Genomic DNA, 17876 nt, shown 5'->3' on the forward strand with positions numbered 1-17876 from the left:
GAGAAAACCCTTGAGAGTCCCTTGGACTGCAAGGAGAGCCAACCAATCCATCCTAAAGGAGATCAGTCATGGGTGTTCATTGGAAGGACTGATGCTGAAGCTGAAACTCCAATACTTCGGCCACCTTATGCAGAAAGTTGACCGATTGGAAAAGACCCTGATGTTGGGAGGGGTTGGGGGCAGGAGGAGAAGGGGACGACAGATGAGATGGCTGGATGGCATCACCGACTCGATAGACATGAGTTTGGGTAAACTCTGGGAGTTGGTGATGGACATGGAGGCCTGGCATGCTGTGGTTCATGGGGTTGCAAAGAGTCAGACACGACTGAGCGACTGAACTGAACTGAACTGAACTGAAGCCATAGCTATAGGTTTTAAAAACACCTACTCCCATTCTGCTTGCAATGTAGGAGACCTGGTTTTGATCCCTGGGTCGAGAAGATCCCCTGGAGAAGGGAATGTCTACTCACTCCCCGTTTTTGCCTGGAGAATCCCATGGACAGAGTAGCCTAGTGAGCTGCAGTTCAAAGGGTGGCAAAGAGTTGGACATAACTGAGCAACCTACACACACACACACACACACACACAGTCCCTTTTTACATTCTCTCCATCATCCTTAATTCTAATTCCTCTTTAAAAAGGAAAAAAAGAAATAGAATCCTAGGCTACTTGTAGGGATTATAAAAATTGTAAAAAAGATAAATGTGAGTTGAAAATATTAATATTTTGATGAAATAACATACAATATGAAATAGAATAGCAACTTTTTAGGATACAGTTTGGATTTTCATTTCAAAATGAATATTGTGGAGATTAAAGATAATGAAGAATGTTTACCAAGGAAGTATTTTAAATCCTTGTAGGTATCTTTCTATAGTATTTCTGGAAATCTGGAGGCAAGCTGATTTCAAAGAAAACATTCTGCTTGAGAAAGAACATACAGAACTTTAGTGTAGGGCTGCATGTTGATCCAGGGAGAAAAACTCATTAAAATGCTTTTCCTATTAAAAGAATTGCATCCAAAGATAAATTAAATTAAACTAAACTAAATAAACATGTTTAGTTGATAAATGTAACCATCATTCAGTGTAAATTATCCACAGAGAGAAGACTTATCCATTGACTGAAGAATAGTTAAGAAAAATATTTAAATTAAGTAAATAATGGCCCATCAATTCTATGATTACAGATGACTTGCCATTCCTAATTAAATATGGTCATAAAAACTTGGTCGGCAAATACTGTTCAGTAATATGAACAAGAAACTCAGGTGTTCAAATAAGAAGCAGCTTGCTTGAAGAGAAAAGAGGATCTGCAAATGAAATTATCTATTTCTTACGATTTTTACACTTTCTTCAAAATGAATAAATGGCCCCATTCACAGTCACTTGTTTTGAGTTTTATTTTTGGGTGGGCAGCATTGATAAGTTAATTCCAGATGTGCTTGGTCCATGTGAAATTCATTACTTCATTTGTCAAAAATGAGAAACTTACTATTCTTAATATTCATGCTGGCCATATAGAGGAATCTTAAGAGTTTTTAAAATGCTAGCTTATGCATTAGTTTAACATCTTTAGTGTTCAAACTGCAGAACTAAATCTTTTTTTCCCTAACATGTATGTCTACATTAAAGAATGTGCCTGCTTGTGTGCCCAGTCACTTCAGTTGTGTCTAACTCTTTGTGACCCTATGGACTATAGCCTGCCAGGCTCCTCTGTCCATAGATTCTCCAGGCAAGAATACTGGAGTGGGTTGCCAAGTCCTCCTCCAGGAAATCTTCCTGACCCAGGGATAGAACCTGGATCTCCTGCATTGCAGGCAGATTCTTTACCACTGAGCCACCAGGAAAGCCCATATTAGGGCACATATCTACTGAAATTGATTTGGGTTAGATGATAACTATGAAAGCAAAAGATCTGCTTCCCCAGTGAAGATGATGTAGCCCCCAAAAAACTTCTTTCATTAACACAGGCAATGAGTTTGCACTAGAAGCAGAACTCAAGAAACATTTAAAAGAGCTGCTTTAGAGTAGGAGTCCCCAACATTTTTGGCATGAGAGATGGCTTTGTGGAAGATAAGTTTTCCATGGACCAGGCAGTAATGCGAGTGATGAGAAATGTCAGATGAAGCTTCACTAGCCTGTCCCTCACCTCCTTCTAACAGGCTAACAGTACTGGTCCCCAGCCCAGGAGTTGGGGACTCCTGCTGTAAAGCATGGAAAAGTTGACAGCTGCCCCTTGACTTGCCTAGTGGATTGCAATGACTCTACCATAGCTGCAAGAGATGCTGAGTTTTAGAGAAATGTGTGACCACCTTAGGTGAGGAGACACCTTGCTAGAGAACGACTTGATATTACTATCAAGGGCAAATAAAATCGATCATTTATAGGAATGCTGCTGCTGCTGCTGCTAAGTCGCTTCAGTCTTGTCCGACTCTGTGCGACCCCATAGACGGTAGCCCAGCAGGCTCCCTCATCCCTGGGATTCTCCAGGGAAGAACACTGGAGTGGGTTGCCATTTCCTTCTCCAATGCATGAAAGTGAAAAGTGAAAAGTGAAAGTGAAGTCGCTCAGTCGTGTCCGACTATTAGCGACCCCAGAGACTGCAGCCTACCAGGCTCCTCTGTCCATGGGATTTTCCAGGCAAGAATACTGGAGTGGGGTGCCATTGCCTTCTCCATTTATAGGAATATACTTTTGAAAAATATATGTTTACTTGTAAATGCAGTATAACTCGATTTTTTAAAGCACTTACTGAACTGAACTGATGCTAAAGCTGAAATTCCAGTACTTTGGCCACCTCATGCGAACAGCTGACTCATTGGAAAAGACTCTGATGCTGGGAGGGATTGGGGGCTGGAGGAGAAGGGGACGACAGAGGATGAGATGGCTGGATGGCATCACTGACTCGATGGACTTGAGTCTGAGAAAAACTCCAGGAGTTGGTGATGGACAGGGAGGCCTGGCGTGCTGCGATTCATGGGGTCGCAAAGAGTTGGACACGACTGAGTGACTGAACTGAACTGAACTGAACTGATTTTATTTCTTTCTTTTTTTTTTTAGTGTTGCCTTTTATTTTATTTATTTTTTAAAATTATTTTAATTGGAGGCTAGTTACTTTACAATATTGTGGTGGTTTTTGCCATACATTCACATGAATCAGCCATGGGTGTACATGTGTTCTCCATCCTGACTTTCCCTCCCACCTCCCTACCCATCCCATCTCTCAGAGTCATCCCAGTGCACTGTCTTTGAGTATCCTGTTTCCTGCATTGAACTTGGAATGGTCATCTATTTCACATATGGCATTATATATGTTTCAATGTTATTCTCTCAAATCATCCCACTCTCACCTTCTCCCACAGAGTCCAACAGTCTGTTCTTTACATCTGTGTCTCTTTTGCTGTCTCACATACAGGGTCATCATTACCATCTTTCTAAATTCCATATATATGTGTTAATATACTGTATTGGTGTTTTTCTTTCTGACTTACTTCGCTCTGTATAATAGGCTCCAGTTTGATCCACCTCATAAGAACTGATTCAAATGTATTCTTTTTAATGGCTGAGTAATATTCCATTGTGTGTATGTACCACAGCTTTCTTATCCATTCATCTGCTGATGGACATCTAGGTTGCTTCCATGTCCTAGCTCTTGTAAACAGTGTTGCGATGAACATTGGGGTACACGTGTCTCTTTTAATTCTGGTTTCCTCAGCAGTGGGACTGTTGGGTCATATGGCAGTTCTATTTCCAGTTTTTTAAGGAATCTCCACACTGTTCTCCATAGTGGCTGTACTAGTTTGCCTTCCCACCAACAGTGTAAGATGATTCCCTTTTCTCTGCACCTTCTCCAGCATTTACTGAACTGATTTGAAAAATAGCTCTCTATTCAAATATAAGGCTTTCCCTGGTGGCTCAGTGGAAAAGAATCCACCTGTTAATGCAGGAGATGATCTCTGGTTTGGGAAGACCCCCTGGAGAGGAAAATGGCAGCCCACTCCAATATTCTTGCCTGAGACATCTCATGGAGAGAGGAGCCTGGTGGGCTGTAGTTCACAGTGTTGCAAAGAGTCAAATATGACTTAATGACTAAGACAGCAACAACAATTCAAATATATTTCCAGTGTTCAAATTAATTAGATAAGAATGCAATTTTACATCAGGGACTTCTAAAATAAGTAAACAAACCCCAAATAGCATTTAATCAAAACAATTAAACCCTCTACACATACAGAAATACACACCTCTCTTTTGTTTTTCCTTAGTTTATGCCAAAAAATTCAAAGTTTATATATTTTACGTATGTATATACATACATGATATATATATGCATATCTATATATCCACTATTTATCATTATCTGTCTATCTGTGTGTTGTGATGTGCTCATATGCTCACTTGAGTCCAACTCTTTGTAATCCCATGGACTGTAGCCCATCAAGCTCCTCTGTCCTTGGGATTTTTCTGGGAAGAATACTGGAGAGGGTTGCCTTTTCTTTCTCCAGGGCATCTTCCTGATCCAGGGATCAAACCCACATCTCCTACATCTTCTTCATTGGCAGGTGGATTCTTAACCACTAGCACCATCTGGGAGGCCCTCTATCTATCTATCAAACAACAAAAAGTACAAACAGTTGAATAAAGGTATGTAAGAAAGCAAGGAATACAAGTAACTAAGAAACTATGGAAGATGAGGTATCCTGGATAGCTGTACCATGTGTTAAGAAGCACAAGAACATGAGTATGGGATGAGCAAGGAAACACATGTATGTAGTGCAATGTACCACGAGGGAAACATCCCAGGAAGCAACTATTTTAGGCGGTGTGGCGAGGGTGGGCAGAAAGCACAGCCACAGGCAAGAGAGTGAGCTTGCTGAATGCACAACATGAAATTTGAAGGTGAATCCATTTCCCAACAGCAGACCAAAATGTTAGGGCTCTAACACTTAGGATGACTTGGGAGCATCCTATAAATGAAGGTTATAAGAATTCTTGTATAAACCTGTTCATGTGGCCTGAATTTGCATCCTTTCCAGAATCATCTTCCAAACATAGAGATTTCCTCAATTTCTTGGCTTTATATTTGCATCTCAGGATTAAAATGGAACCAGGAATGAAGCTGGTACCCACAATTCTATACATTATTTATATTATAAAACAAATTTGTACATACGTATAGTACACTATAATTATAATTATACTGAATTTTATGAATTACTATAGGAACCTAATATCAAGAAAAACTTGAATCATATCAATATTTTGCATTTGGATGAATGTACTTTTGCCCCTAGATTACAAGTTTAACACAAAACAAGTTTCAGCTCAAATTTAATTTAAGCAATGAAATGGACCACTTTACTTCTATAACATTCAGATTAATGGAGTTTTATGGTTATTGCACTGAGATATTTTACTGATTTTATATTTCACTTCTATGTAGGTAAATCAGTTTTATATTTAGATAGAAAATAAAGTCACAAATCCGTTCTGAGTATGGACAACTGCTTCTGAAGATTACATTTTATAGATACTGTTTGCTTTTCAAATATCATCATGTTAAATAGGTAATAACTATCAAGTGAGTGTAATTTCACATATCCCTACAGATAGCCACATTTAGAGAGGGAAAGGAAGTTTAGTTATAACATGAAAAGAAAGCCATCAGGGGAAAATTATTTTTAAAATAATGCAATTACAATGCAAATAAACTTAGAAGTAAGCATTAAAATCCTATATTATTTTAAATAATGTAATTTTATGTTAGATTTTATTTTTATAAATAAAATGGGTGTGGGACTCTAAAGGCATAGAGCAAGGAACTGGAGTAATGGAGCAGTTTTGCATCTGACTGTCTTGGTGGAGATTTGAATCTATATAATAAAACTTCGTAGAATTTTATGGAACTATTCACTACAAAAATTGTACATAAAACCTGGTGAAATTTGAATATGATCTGTGGTTTATAGCATTGTATCAATGTCAGTTTCCTGATTTGATCATTATACCATTGTTAGGTAGAATAGCTTGGGGAAATTGAGAGATGGGCCCACAGAAAATCTTTGTATTATTTTTGCAGCTTTTACATGAGTTTAACGTTGCTTCAATAAACAAACAAAGATAAATAATGTGGTCCTTCCTTGGGAAACAAGAAGAGAAGAAAACAAAGTGGCTTTATAAAAAGAAGCAAACAATGGTTAAGATTGTCATGCATGCCTGCATGCAAAGTGGCTTCAGTCGTGTCCAACTCTTGGCGACCTATGGACTGTAGTCCACCAGGCTCCTCTGTCTGTGGGATTCTCCAGGCAAGAATACTAGAGTGGGTTGCTGTGTCCTGCTCTAGTGTAATATTGTCATAAATAATAAAATTTCCCAAATCCAAAATAATCCTGCTGAGATTGTTAGCAAATACGGCTCATGACATTGGAAGCTGCTATGTCTGTGTCTGAAGTTGTTTTAGAGCCTCTTACCTGTTTTTACCGTTTGCCAGCCCAGGGAGAAGGGGCTACGAGCCTGAAGGTTGTAGGAAGAGATGGGGCTGTGGTTGTCAGAGGCTGGACTCCAGGAGAGTGTGGCTGTGCTCTCGGTGATTTCCTCCACAATCACTATCCCTGGTGGGCCTGGGGGACCTATAGGCAAAAGAGAAGGGAAAAAGTTAAGGTCAAGCCATGATGAGGAGCCATGAGATATTGTATTTCCAATAAGGACCCAATCAAACTGGTAAAGCATTTGAATGAAATACATATTTAGTAATGAACATTGCCAGTAAAAGAGATGGGATGCAAGTTGATTTCCATGATTTCTGAGGATAATTTAATATAGGTTTTTTTCATAATACTTTGTGCTTGGATACAACCACCGGTTAACATTGCATTGTATAGACATGCAAAAAAATAATTAGAAACGAATGTAAGGACTTGAATGTCAGTAGCTACTATGACTGCTGAAATCAATCACAGCTTACAGAGGCAGTGACAGAGTAAGAGCCAATGCTACTAGAAACAGAAATGACCCCATCATTACCACAAAGTTACAGGTGTACGGGCCTAATTTTCAGCCAATCTACAGTGTACAAATAGTGTGGATGTACTTACCAAGGAGCTTAAACTCTAACAGGGGAAAAATGAAAGGCTCTGAAATATTGAGAGTTCAGACCAAGGAAGGATATATCCTAAAAGTGAGGCATGGAGAAATGTTGTGAGAAGTTAAAAGAAAGGTGTGATTAGATGATGATGATGATAATGATTTTTTTTTTTTTTGGTGAGTGTGAGAAGATGGTTAATCAGAGAATATGATTCCCCTTTTGATCATAAAAAATTGGTATGGTATAGAATTATGTTTATCAGTTGACATACGTTAGACTTTAGCTTCAAGAAACAACCATGATCTGACATGAGGAGATGCATATCCCTGTGTTACTACTTCTAAAATAGTGATTTCTAATAACAGTAAAAATATGTATAGTATTCATATTTTAGTGGCTAAGCACAAATGTCAGTTTTCTTCTTAATTCTTTTCTATTCCCTAATTATGAACTATCAAATCTTTAAGGATCTTTTATTTTCAATTAAAAACATTCCACCTATAAATATTTTAGGTTATTTTCTGATTTAGTCCTTGTTTAGCAAGTTGCTTTCTGGATTTGGTTTTTATGAAGTCTGAGCAGGAAGTGCTGACCTAGACTGTAAATAGCTAAGAAATGGTGGAGTGCTAAATAGATGGAGGCAGTAAAGTCCTCTGAGAAGAAATTTTCAATAAGTAGGGACAAAGGGATGGAAAAAGTGTTTAAAAGGGTCGCCGTACAGGTGACATTTTTAGGCAATGAGAAATGAGCATTTTTATCAAGAGTGAGAAACAGCAGTGGATAGGGGAGACCACAGACTTAGAAGACAAGGACTATTCCATCAAGAAGGTAACAAATACTGGGATTATGAGAAGACATAGAGAATAACCATGAGAAGTGGCATTTCCCACCTCACCCCCGCTCTGGAGAAATTAAGGAAGAAACTGAATATAGAGAGAAAGCTTTTGAAATGTCAAGAAGCTGGGAGAGTTCATTTGGGAAGTTTCTCCTTTTTTTCACTAAAGAAGGAAAAAAAAAAACACACAAAAAGTGAAGGTGGTTGGGTGAGAGTGGGACTGGGAGCTAGAAGATAGTGGAAAATGTCTGGATAAGGCCCATGATAAAACGAAGAAAGAAAGGAAGAGTGAAATACAAATATTTGGAATAGTCTGGAATTCAAGTTTGCCTCAATAGCACCATTGTGAAGTAGAACTGACCAACTCAGCAAGCTTGGGCTAGAAAGGCAGGATCAGGGCCAGAGAAAGTGTTTAACTGGGTCAATTCAGGCTTAGTTTTAAAATTTGATATGACTTATCATCAAAGATGCCAATGTTATGAATGACCATGGCCTCAAGGAGGACTAGGGAGTCCAGTGAAGCCAGATTGGTGCTGACAGACAAGAATAAAATAATGAAATCCAGAAACCAGGTTACCAGGAGGGGAAGGTAGAAAGACAAAAATTACATAATTTGAGATTTCAGGGTAGGGGACTTTTGATGAAAATTTGTATTTATCTGGAATTAAGTGGCTGCTGCTGCTAAGTTGCTTCAGTCGTGTCCGACTCTGTGAGACCCCATAGATGGGGTCCCTGAGATTCTCCAGACAAGAACACTGGAGTGGGTTGCCATTTCCTTCTCCAACGCATGAAAGTGAAAAGTGAAAATGAAGTCGCTCAGTCGTGTCCGACTCTTAGCGACCCCATGGACTGCAGTCCACCAGGCTCCTCCATCTATGGGATTCTCCAGGTGAGAGTACTGGAGTGGGGTGCCAATTGCCTTCTCCGGGAATTAAGCAGGAAATACAATTATTAGGTCAAGTACTTATGGAAGAATCCGTTCACTTGATGTACAATAAATTTTCAGAGTATTAAAATGGTAGATAAATATGAGGTGTGGAAAATAAATAAGATCTAGTTGCTGAAGATGTCTAGCAAGTTGCTAGACTCTATGACAGGGACATTGAGGTGTGACTATAATGATAATAATATAATAATGATAAGAATAATAACTGTAATAATAATACCAATAGCCACCATATCCTCACTATTGAGTATTTTGCAAACATTAGCTTGTTCACTTATTTCTATGTTACTGTGAAATGGGCATTATAATTGCTATTTCATCAGATCAGATCAGATCAGTCTCTCAGTCGTGTCCGACTCTTTGCGACCCCATGAATCGCAGTACGCCAGGCCTCCCTGTCCATCACCAACTCCCGGAGTTCACTGTGACTGACATCCATCAAGTCAGTGATGCCATCCAGCCACCTCATCTTCTGTCGTCCCCCTCTCCTCCTGCTCCCAATCCCTCCCAGCATCACAGTCTTTTCCAATGAGTCAACTCTTCACATGAGGTAGCCAAAGTACTGGAGTTTCAGCCTTAGCATCATTCCTTCCAAAGAAATCCCAGGGCTGATCTCCTTCAGAATGGACTGGTTGGATCTCCTCGCAGTCCAAGGGACTCTCAAGGGTCTTCTCCAACACCACAATTCAAAAGCTTCAATTCTTCGGCGCTCAGCCTTCTTCACAGTCCAACTCTCACATCCATACATGACCACAGGAATAGGTGGTCATAGCCTTGACTAGGCGAACCTTTGTTGGCAAAGAAATGTCTCTGCTTTTGAATATGCTATCTAGGTTGGTCATAACCTTCCTTCCAAGGAGTAAGTGTCTTTTAATTTCAAGGCTGCAGTCACCATCTGCAGTGATTTTGGAGCCCAGAAAAATAAAGTCTGACACTGTTTCCACTGTTTCCTCATCTATTTCCCATGAAGTGGTGGGACCGGATGCCATGATCTTCGTTTTCTGAATGTTGAGCTTTAAGCCAACTTTTTCACTCTCCACTTTCACTTTCATCAAGGGGCTTTTGAGTTCCTCTTCACTTTCTGCCATAAGGGTGGTGTCATCTGTATATCTGAGGTTACTGATGTTTCTCCCGGCAATCTTGATTCCAGCTTGTGCTTCTTCCAGTCCAGCGTTTCTCATGATGTACTCTGCATAGAAGTTAAATAAACAGGGTGGCAATATACAGCCTTGCCGAACTCCTTTTCCTATTTGGAACCAGTCTGTTGTTCCATGTCCAGTTCTAATTGTTGCTTCCTGATCTGCATACAAATTTCTCAAGAGGCACATCAGGTGGTCTTGTATTCCCATCTCTTGAAGAATTTTCCACAGTTTATTGTGATCCACACAGTCAAAGGCTTTGGCATAGTCAATAAAGCAGAAATAGATGTTTTTCTGGAACTCTCTTGCTTTTTCTATGATCCAGCGGATGTTGGCAATTTGATTTCTGGTTCCTCTGCCTTTTCTAAAACCAGCTTGAACATCAGGAAGTTCACGGTTCACATATTGCTGAAGCCTGGCTTGGAGAATTTTGAGCATTACTTTACTAGCGTGTGAGATGAGTGCAATTCTGTGGTAGTTTAAGCATTCTTTGGCATTGCCTTTCTTTGGGATTGGAATGAAAACTGACCTTTTCCAGTCCTGTGGCCACTGCTGAGTTTTCCAAATTTGCTGGCATATTGAGTGCAGCACTTTCACAGCATCATCTTTCAGGATCTGGAATAGCTCCACTGGAATTCCATCACCTCCACTAGCTTTGTTCGTAGTGATGCTTTCTAAGGCCCACTTGACTTCACATTCCAGGATGTCTGGCTCTAGGTGAGTGATCACACCATCGTGATTATCTGGGTCGTGAAGATCTTTTTTGTACAGTTCTTCTGTGTATTCTTGCCATCTCTTCTTAATATCTTCTGCTTCTGTTATAGAGGTTGTAATAGATTCTTAAAGGTCATTTGGTTGATTAAGAATAAATAAGTTACTTAGTCAATAACATCTCTGTATGTTAGGTATTTGGAGAAGGCGATGGCACCCCACTCCAATACTCTTACCTGGAAAATCCCATGGATGGAGGAGCCTGGTAGGCTGCAGTCCATTGGTCGCTAGGAGTCGGACACGACTGAGCAACTTCACTTTCACTTTTCACTTTCATGCATTGGAGGAGGAAATGGCAACCCACTCCAGTGTTCTTGCCTGGAGAATCCCAGGGATGGGGGAGCCTGGTGGGCTGCCGTCTATGGGGTCGCACAGAGTCAGACACGACTGAAGCGACTTAGCAGCAGCAGCATGTTAGGTATTACATGAGGCAGTAGGTGTCAGAGAATCCCTTCTAGTGAGGAGTTACTCACTCAAATCACTGCTAGCGCATGGCACAGCAGAGATTTGAATTCACATTTGATTCTAAAGGCTGATTTGTTCAATAAAGCAAGGGTTATGGAGATCCTTCTTCCTTTCACTGTTAACTGAAGAAAGTGTTTAGGACTTTGTGGCAGCTTAGGTATATGATGGCCACCAAAAAACTTTCTTTCCTCTTGCAAATGCAGGTCATGAAGCCTGTTCTTAAACCTCCTTGAATCTGGGTTGGCCTGTGATTGATTACAGGCATACTCTGGTGATACTGTGGATTTTTTTCTTGTGTGCATGGCTTAATCACTTCAGTTATGTCCAACTCTTTGTGACCCTAAGGACTGTAGCCTTCCAGGCTCCTCTGTCCATGGCATTCTCCAGGCAATAATACTGGTGTGGGTTGCCATACCCTCGTCCAGGGGACCTTCCTTACCCAGGGGTTGAACTCTCATCTCTTATGTCTCCTTCATTGGCAGATGGTTTCTTTACCACTATCGAAACCTGGGAAGTCACCATAATACAGACAATATGGCGATAAAGCAAGTCATGCAACTTTTTGATTTCCAAGTCCATAAAAAATACTTGTTTACATTATACTATAGTCTATCAAGTAGGCAATAACATTATGTCTAAAAAAGCAATGTACGTATCATCATTAAACATATTTTATTGCTAAAAACTGCTAACCATCATCTGACTCTTCAATAAGTTGTAATCTTTTGCCTGGTGGAAAGTCTTGCCTCAATATTGATGGCTGCCAACTGATCAAAGTGGTGGTTGCTAAAGGTTGGGGTGACTGTGGCAATTTCTTAAAATAAGACAACAATGTAGTTTGCCGTGTCTATTTACTTTTCCTTTCATGAATGAATTCTCTGTAGCACAATGATGTTAGATAGTATTTTACCCATGGTAGAATTTCTTTCAAAATTGGAGTCAGTTCTCTCAAAACTTGTCATTGACTTATTAAGTTTATGTAATATTCTTACTCCTTTGTTGCTAGTTCAATGCTTTTCACAGCATTTTTTCCAAGAGTAGATTCCATCTCAAGAACTTATTTTCTTAGCACTTGCATAAGAAGCAACTCTTCATTTGTTAAAGTTGTATTGTGAGAATGCAGGAATTTGACTAACAGCTACAACCTACACTTCTAATTATAATTATCTTGCCAGTTCTACCACACCTTCAACCACTGAGGTCTTAAATCCCTCTGTCATTCCTAAATGCTGGAATCAACTCCTTCCGAATGTCTGTTAATGTTGATATTTTGACTTCTTCCCATGAATTACAAATGCACTTCATGGCATTAGGATAATGAATCCTTTCCATAAGATTTTCAGTTTATTTTGCCTATCAGTGAAATCACTATCTATGGCAGCTATAGCCTTATGAAATGTATTTCTGAAAAAAAAAAAAAAAGACTTGAAATTCAAAATTACTCCTTAATCCATGGGCTGCAGAATGGATATTGTGTTAGCAGGCATTGAAACAGCATAAATCTTGTTCTACATCTCCATCAGAGATCTTGGGTCATCAGATGCATTGTCATAGAGCAGTGATATGTTGAAAAGAAATTTTATTTTTTTTCTGAGTGGTAAGACTCAACAGTGGGCTTAAATTATACAGTATACTATGTTGTAGACAGATATGCTGTTATTCATGCTTTGTTGTTCCATTTATAGAGCACAGGCAGAGTATATTCAGCCTAATTCTTAAGGGTCCTAGGCTTTTCAAAATGGTAAATGAGCATTGACTTCAACTTGCATTAGCTTCTAACAAGAGAGTCAATTTTTCTGTTGAAATTTGAAGTCATGCATGGACTTCTCCTCTCTAGTTATGAAAATGCTAGATGGCATCATCTTCCAACAGAAGGCTATTTTTACTACGATGAAAATCAGTTGTCTATTGGAGCCATTTTTATTAATTATCTTGCCTAGATCTTCTGGATAACGGGCTGCAGCTTCTACATCAGCACTTACTGCTTCACCTTGAACATTTATGCTGTGAAGATGGCTTCTTTCTTTAAACTTCCAGAACAGCCTCTGTAGTCTCAGGCTTTTCTTCTTCAGCTTTCTTCAGCCTTCATAAAATTAAAGGGAGGTGAGGCTTTGCTCTGGATGGGCTTTAGCTTAAGGTAATGTTGTGGCTGGCTTGATCTTCCATCCAGACCCAAAACTTTCTTCATATTAGCAATAAGCCTGTCTCATTTTCTTGTCATCTTTGTATTCACTAGAACAGCACATTTTATTTCCTTCAAGAATTTTTTCCTTTGCTAACTCAGCTAACATTAGTTAAAAGGCATAGCTTTCAACTTATCTCAACTTTTGACATGCCTTTCTCTCTAAGCTTAATCATTTCTGGCTTTTGATTTAAAGTGAGAGACATGCAACCATTTCTTTCACTTGAACACTTTACAGGCATTATAGGGTTATTAATTGGCCCAATATCAAAATTATTGTGCCTCAGTGAATAACAAGCCCAAGGAGAGGAAGAGATATAGGGAAACAGATGGTCAGTGGAATAATCAGAATGCAAACAACATTTGTTAACTAAACTTGCCTTCTTATATGGGTGTGGCTTACAGTGCCCCCAAACAATTGAAATTGTAGCATCAAAGATTAATGAATCACAGATTACCATAACAAATATCACAATAATTAGAAAGCTTGAAATATTGGAAAAATTACCAAAATGTGACACAGAGACAGGAAGTGAGAAAATGCTGTTGGAAAAATTTGCACTAATAGACTTCTTTAATACAAGCGTGTCATAAAGCTTCAATTTGTAAAAAAAAAAAAAAAAAGTACATTTCCAAAAAGCAATGAAGTGCAATAAAACGAAGAATGCCTATATTTGACCCAAATGGCAATGGTAGAAATGACACAGCATGATTTTTGAATGGAAATCATAAGAGGCTTTGCAGCTTATCCCATATCTCCTGGAATGCTTATGGGGCAGTCCAGCTGCTTGGTTAGAAATCCTGTTAAACCAATGCTACCATTCTGTCAGGAAGTCCAAGTTAGTCATTTGGAAGATCCCATGGAGAGGAGGAGATTCAACTCACCCTCACCTATTCCATCATCCCAGCCCTGACATCAGATGCAGTGAATCCTTCAAATGATTCCCACTTCAGCCACCATTAGACACATATGCATGAGACATCCCTGGTAAGAAACTGGCTATGGCTGGCTGCTGTCAAAGCTGTAAGAGCAAATAATGGATGGATTTTTTAAGCCATTAATTTTGGGGAAACAAGTGATCATTGAAACAGACTTCAAAATAGTTTGATTTGAGAGTTTGTTCATACGTAGGTAATTTATCAAAAGAATCACTACCATGCTTTGAAAAAAGACTTGAAATTTAGCTATTGTATTCATATTGGAATAATTATCAAAATAATTCATTAGGTTTTTCCATATTGTTCCATTTATCCTGTTCCATTTCATCCATCCTATTCATTCACGTCTTCAAAAAACATTAACAATCACTTATGTGTGAGGAATGATAGGAGATATTATGGAAAATAGCTATTTGCTAATTATGTAAAATGATTTGCCTTTCTGAGTATTAAATCTCTACTAAAATATTTAAATTAATTTGCTTAAGAAAGGTATATTTCTTTTAATAAGAGGCAATAATTACTCTGAATATTTTTTTTAAAAAAACTTCAGATGGAACCAAAATGAAATTTATAATATAATTAATAAATCCCCAAGTATTTTTCTTTACATATGGCTATTTTCCCAAATATAGTCCTAAGTAAAATAATCAGTGATAACAAAGATTTATATAGCCACAATACTAATTTTAGATGTGCAATTATTTATAATTACAAACTCTTATAAATAACTAGTTGTTCAGTAATCATGTAATATTTAAATCATAAATTCTTATAATAGAAAATTAGGTGGTCATTAAACTGCCTAATATTTAGTACTATATTATGACATGTTCACAAAAAGTGGAATGCAAATGATATGTTAATATAAATATAATAATTTGCCAAATGAGTACAGGAAAAACTGGAAATAAATGCATTAAAGGATAGATGGCAGTTATTGCTTGCAGTTGAAGTTATAAATGATTTAAATTTTATTCTTCATACTTGTTTGGATTTTCAGTTCTGTACAATAAGTGGAAATTATTTAAATGTTTAAAATTATTTTAAAAGTCATTACTCTAAAGAATGCCTCCATATTTTGATATCTATATACTATTGTAAGTATATTCTATTTAACTAAACATTTGCTGAATTTCTAACATATGCATGCAAAGTACTGTGCTGAGTGGTGAGAGAGAGGCCGGGGAAGTGGTTTGTAGGAGAACAAAATAGGGTTCCAACCCCAGGTGTGTTAAAAATCCAAAGGCAGAGGCACACATTTTACAAAAACAAATGCCTGGCAGTAAAAATGTTACATATTTTACATTTCATTATTACACTTGTTACATTGGATAGAATTATTTTTATATAATTTCCACTTGTCTGAATATTCAACATGATAATTCGTATATATTAGGCCCTCAATACCTAGTAGTAACCTTAGCAACCAGTTACTTGGCAAACTCAGAGTTGGGAACCTCAGCAGTGTCTGCAGGACTAGAAAAGGTAAGTTTTCATTCCAAACCCCAAAGAAAGGCAATGCAAAGAATGTTCAAACTACTGCACACTCATCTCACACAATAAAAAGTAATGCTCAAAATTCTCCAAGTGAGGCTTCAGCAGTACATCAAATGAGAACATCCAGATATAGAAGCTGGATTTAGAAAAGGCAGAGGAACCAGAGTACAAATTAATAACATCTGTTGGATCATAGAAAAAGGAAGAGAATTCCAGGAAAACAACTATTCCTGCTTCATTGACTATGCTAAAGCCTTTGATTATGTTGCTCAAACAAACTGTAGAAAATTTCTTAAAGAGATAAGAATACCAGAACACCTTACCTGTCTTCTGATAAAACTTTATGCAGGTCAAGAAGCAACAGTTAGAAATGGACATGGAACAATGGACTTGTTCCACATTGCGAACAAATTTGTATATTGTCATTCTGCTCATTGAGCTTCTATGCAGAGTATGCCATGTGAAATGCCAGGCTGGATGTAGCACAAGCTGGAATCAAGATTGCCGGGAGAAATATCAATAATTCAGATATGCAGAAGACATCACTCCTATGGCAAAAAGTAAAGAAGAACTAAAGAGCCTCTTAATGAAAGTAAAAGAGGAGAGTGAAAAAGCTGGCTTAAATCTCAACTTTCAAAAACTAAGATGATGACATCCGGTCCAATCACTTCATGGCAAATAGATGGGGAAACAATGGAAACAGTGAGAGACTATTTTCTTGGGCTCCAAAATCACTGCAGATGGTGACTGCAGCCATGAAATTAAAAGATGCTTGATCCTTGGAAGGAAAGCTATGACCAACCTAAACAGCATATTAAACATCAGAGATATTACTTTTGCTGACAAAGGTCCGTCTAGTCAAAGCTATGGTTTTTCCAATAGTCATGTATGGATGTGAGAGTTGGACTATAAAGAAAGCTGAGCACCAAGGAATTGATGCTTTTGAACTGTGGTGTTGGAGAAGACTCTTGAGAGTCCCTTGGACTGCAAGGAGATCCAACCAGTTCATCCTAAAGGAGATCAGTCCTGGGTGTTCATTGGACGGACTGATGTTGAAACTGAAACCCCAATATTTTGGCTACCTGATGCGAAGAGCTGACTCATTTGAAAAGACCCTGATGCTGGGAATGATTGAAGGTGACAGGAGAAGGGGATGGCAGAGGATGAGATGGTTGGATAGCACCACTGACTTGATGGACATGAGTTTGAGCAAGCTCCAGGAATTTGTGATGGACAGGGAAGCCTGGTGTGCTGCAGTCCATGGGGTCACAAGAGTCAGACATGACTGAGTAATTGAACTGAACTGAGTCCCTCAATAAATATCTGAAGAAAAGATGGAACAGAGAAGGGAGAGGAAAGAAGAGATGTGGAAAGACCAACATGTGATGCTGGGAATTTGAAATACTGTGTAACAATTAGCAATTTTTAAAATAATTGCCATGTACAATAAAAATCCAATCTGATAACCTCTTTCTTTTTGTTAAATCAAATATATTTGAGTTAATTTTTATTTTTTCAGAATAGAGTATGGTGATAATAAAATTGACAGACTAGGTTCAGAATGAAGAAAATTAACCTTTTCATATTCTATACTTAGTATAAAATATTTTTCATATTTTATACTATACAATCCATGGAATTCTTCAGGCCAGAATACTGGAGTCAGTAGCCTTTCCCTTCGCTAGGGGATCTTCCCAACCCAGGGATTGAACCCAGGTCTTCCATATTGCAGGTGGATTCTTTACTATCTAAGCCACAAGGGAAGCCCAAGAATACTGGAGTGGATAGCCTTTCGCTTCTCCAGGGAATCTTCCCAACCCAGGAATTGAACTGGGATCTCCTGCATTGCAGGCAGATTCTTTACCAGCTGAGCTATTAGGGGAGCCCCATTTTATACTAAAGCTCATAATTATTAGAAACTTGGAGCATTAAAGTTATGATCAGATAACTTTCTATATATTTGTAAATCTAAAATATTATTTGAATGTATTATTTTAGAAGTATTCTAAAAAA

General features: G+C 38.3%; 1 protein-coding gene across 1 annotated transcript in view; it reads right to left on the reverse strand.

The window, feature by feature from the left end:
• CNTN5 (contactin 5) overlaps positions 1-17876 on the reverse strand; it is a 671487-nt gene that overhangs the window by 106684 nt on the left and 546927 nt on the right. The window contains exon 14 of the mRNA XM_010848232.1: positions 6473-6631. Coding sequence (XP_010846534.1) covers positions 6473-6631 — 159 coding nt within the window. The remainder of the gene's footprint in view (positions 1-6472; positions 6632-17876) is intronic.

This window comes from Bison bison, unplaced genomic scaffold (genome assembly GCF_000754665.1).
Source record: "Bison bison bison isolate TAMUID 2011002044 unplaced genomic scaffold, Bison_UMD1.0 scf7180017864262, whole genome shotgun sequence".
Lineage (NCBI taxonomy): Eukaryota > Metazoa > Chordata > Mammalia > Artiodactyla > Bovidae > Bison > Bison bison.